The sequence below is a fragment of the Bison bison genome, unplaced genomic scaffold (assembly GCF_000754665.1).
Source record: "Bison bison bison isolate TAMUID 2011002044 unplaced genomic scaffold, Bison_UMD1.0 scf7180017864035, whole genome shotgun sequence".
Lineage (NCBI taxonomy): Eukaryota > Metazoa > Chordata > Mammalia > Artiodactyla > Bovidae > Bison > Bison bison.
In genome coordinates, this window is record NW_011494607.1 from 16,050,367 (window position 1) to 16,053,405 (window position 3,039).

A 3,039-nucleotide genomic window follows, 5' to 3' on the forward strand; every position below is an offset into this window, starting at 1 on the left:
TGGAGTGGGTTGCCATTTCCTTCTCCAATGCATGAAAGTAAAAAGTGAAAGTGAAAGTGAAGTCGCTCAGTCGTGTCCGACTCTTAGCGACCCCATGGACTGCAGCCTACCAGGCTCCTCAGTCCATGGATTTTCCAGGCAAGAGTACTGGAGTGGGGTGCCATTGCCTTCTCCGAGGGATCCCACAGCCCAGGACAAACCTCCCGCGCGGGGAGGGCGGGGCTGCTGCTTTTCTGGCCCCGCCCCCGCCGGCGCAAGTCGCGCACGTTCCGTAGCTGCGTCGCGGAGAGTCTCTTGTCCCTCCGCGCGGCCCGTTCCGCCTCGGCTCCCGCGACCTTTGGGCTGACGTGTCTGCGGTTTGTCGGCGGCTGGGCGAATAGGGCCGAGATGGCGGACGCCTGGGAAGAGATTAGGCGGTTGGCGGCAGATTTTCAGCGGGCGCAGTTCGCAGAAGCCACGCAAAGGTGCCTGACCCTCCCTCTCCGTTTGTGGAGTCCAAAATAGCCTCGGGTGGCCACTCCGAGATCTGAGGCTGCAAACCCCAGGCCTTGAATCCCCGACCTTCCCATCCCCCTGTCAGCGTTCCCGCCCCCTCCCTTCCTCCCAGAGGCTGGAGTGCGGTTTCCAAAATAGTTCTCGGTGGGAAAGACCTAGAACATTCCTTCCCACCCCTTCCAAGCCCCAGCAAGGTGCAGGCGAGGCCACCCCACCTCGACGGCTGGGGCCGGTGACACTCCAAAGACTATCCCTCTGATCCTTGCTTAACTGTTAGCAAGTCCCTGAAGCGTCATTGCCTATTATACACTTCCTGACTTAGAGCTTGAAAGGAGAGGCTAACCCCAAGGTACAGTATTTTGTAAATACTATGTTGACTCCGTAAACATTTTGCCTTCTTGTTCACCAGTATAGGTGTGCTAGGCCAGAGCCATACTCCCATCTGTCATTTTTAGGGACTCCAGACACTTGACGTTTTGGGGGGTGTGTCCTGAAAAAGCTCCCTAAATTTGCTTTTCACCTTTATGGAACACATATAACGCTAATAGAACCCTTTTTTATCTGTTGACTACTTCTTGCCTTGTTCTTTCTGGAGCTAAAGACTTTAATCCTCTGATGCTGTGTTTTGTATCAGTGCTAGCAAACGAGGACACTTAAGTGTTTGTGTAACTGTCAGTTGCAAATTATGGTTTTCCTGGCCTAGCCATGGCCTAGCTAGGTGTCCTGCTTAGAAAGCTTATAGATAGGAGTGAGGCAACTATGCATTTAATAAAATAAAATTTTGTTTTTTTTTTTAAACTGAAGCGAAAGCGAAAATTGAACCAAAAGTAGGACGTGTTTTTTCTTTTACTTAAATTACATGTCCTTACTTTTCTGTTTACATTTGAAGATTAGAAGCATGCCTAAGAGAGCAAACTCGAAATCTAAAATAGATTTGTAACAATGAATTACATGATTTAAGTTAATGTAAACCTGTTTATGCCCTATAATTTTTTTAAATGTATTGAATTAGTATTATACGAAAAAAGATTCAGATGCTGTAATATAGAACCTAATGACTATCCAAACATTTTAAAAACCCATTGTCATACATCTCCTTAAACATATTGAGCACTGGATGTAACAAATTCCTTTTTTAAAACTTTTGTTTCCCTCAGATTGTCAGAACGGAATTGCATTGAGATTGTGAATAAATTGATTGCTCAGAAACAGCTAGAAGTGGTTCACACACTTGATGGGAAGGAATATATTACTCCAGCCCAAATTAGTAAAGAAATGAGAGATGAGCTACATGTTCGAGGTGGTAAGTAATTCCTTAGTTTTTTCTTCTGGTTCTTCGGAAAGGGGCCTGGGCATGACCTTTCAAACCATAAATCATAAATGATTTGGAGGTTATAGGACACCCTTCTCAATTGTTAATATAATATTCAGCTTAAATACTTTTAAATAGATTTGGGTGAACATTATATAATTTAAATGAAGTCAAATATTGTCACTTTACAGAATCGCATTTTTTATTTTGAGTTATGTCTTCTGTTTGTGAATTAATCAGCTGTTTCTTTTCACAGTTCTTGAATTTATTGGGTGACTCAGGGGTGGACTTAGCTGTCTGTTATCAGGTGATAATTATGAAAAGGGAACAGAGGTTTTAAATTACAGACCATTGAAAATCAAGACTGTAATGGTCTTTTTTTAATTTTGTTTGCAAATTACAAAATAATTTAGTATGATGTTATATCAGATTGTAGGAAAAGCTACTACAAACACGAAAAAGTTTTTGTTTCCATTGCATTTTTGAAATATGAAGAAATTACTGAGCAAATTTGAATACTGTTTGATTAAAATAGATACATCTGTGAAAACAACTTGTTAGATGTTATGATGTTTGTTTTTTATCTTACTGCATAGTCCTAATAAAATACTAGCTATAATTTGAAATGCTTAACAGATATTTAGGTAATAAGTGATAACATACCAGTTTCAAATAATTGAAAATAATTTATCTGAATTTTGTTGTCAATGTGTCTTTGGTCACAGTAGATAAATTGTGAAGGGATGAAAATAACCCTCATAGGTCTGCCCAACTCAGTATCAGCTGATGCTGGTTATTAGTTTGATATGACAAATGGAACTTTGAAAATAAGCTATCCTCTATACTTTAGCCATGGATACTTATTATGATAATAACTTGTCTTTGAAGGCATTAATTACTGTGGCCCTGTTGGTAAAGAATCCACCTGCAATACAGGAGACCCTGGTTCTATGCCTGGGTCGGGAAGATCCGCTGGAGAAGGGAACAGCTACCCACTCCAGTATTCTTGGGCTTCCCTAGTGGCTCAGATGGTAAAGAATCCGCCTGCAATGCAGAAGACCTGGGTTCGATCCCTCCCTTGGGAGAAACAGCTACCCACTCCAGTATTCTGGCCTGGAGGGTTCCATGGTCAGAGAAGTCTGGCAGGCTACAGTCTGGCGGGTCACAAAGAGTTGGTCACGACTGAGCGACTCTCACTTTGCACTTTCATTGTGTCCTTTGCAGAAAGATTT

The 3,039-nt window shown here is 42.4% G+C and overlaps 1 protein-coding gene across 1 annotated transcript in view; it reads left to right on the forward strand.

Annotated features, from left to right (window-relative positions):
• The first annotated feature begins 270 nt into the window (after nucleotides 1-270).
• Nucleotides 271-3,039, forward strand: part of UFL1 (UFM1-specific ligase 1) — a 67,922-nt gene continuing 65,153 nt past the window's right edge. The window contains exons 1-2 of the mRNA XM_010834727.1: nucleotides 271-464; nucleotides 1,653-1,798. Of these exons, the coding sequence (XP_010833029.1) occupies nucleotides 388-464; nucleotides 1,653-1,798 (223 nt within the window). The 5' untranslated portion in view covers nucleotides 271-387. The remainder of the gene's footprint in view (nucleotides 465-1,652; nucleotides 1,799-3,039) is intronic.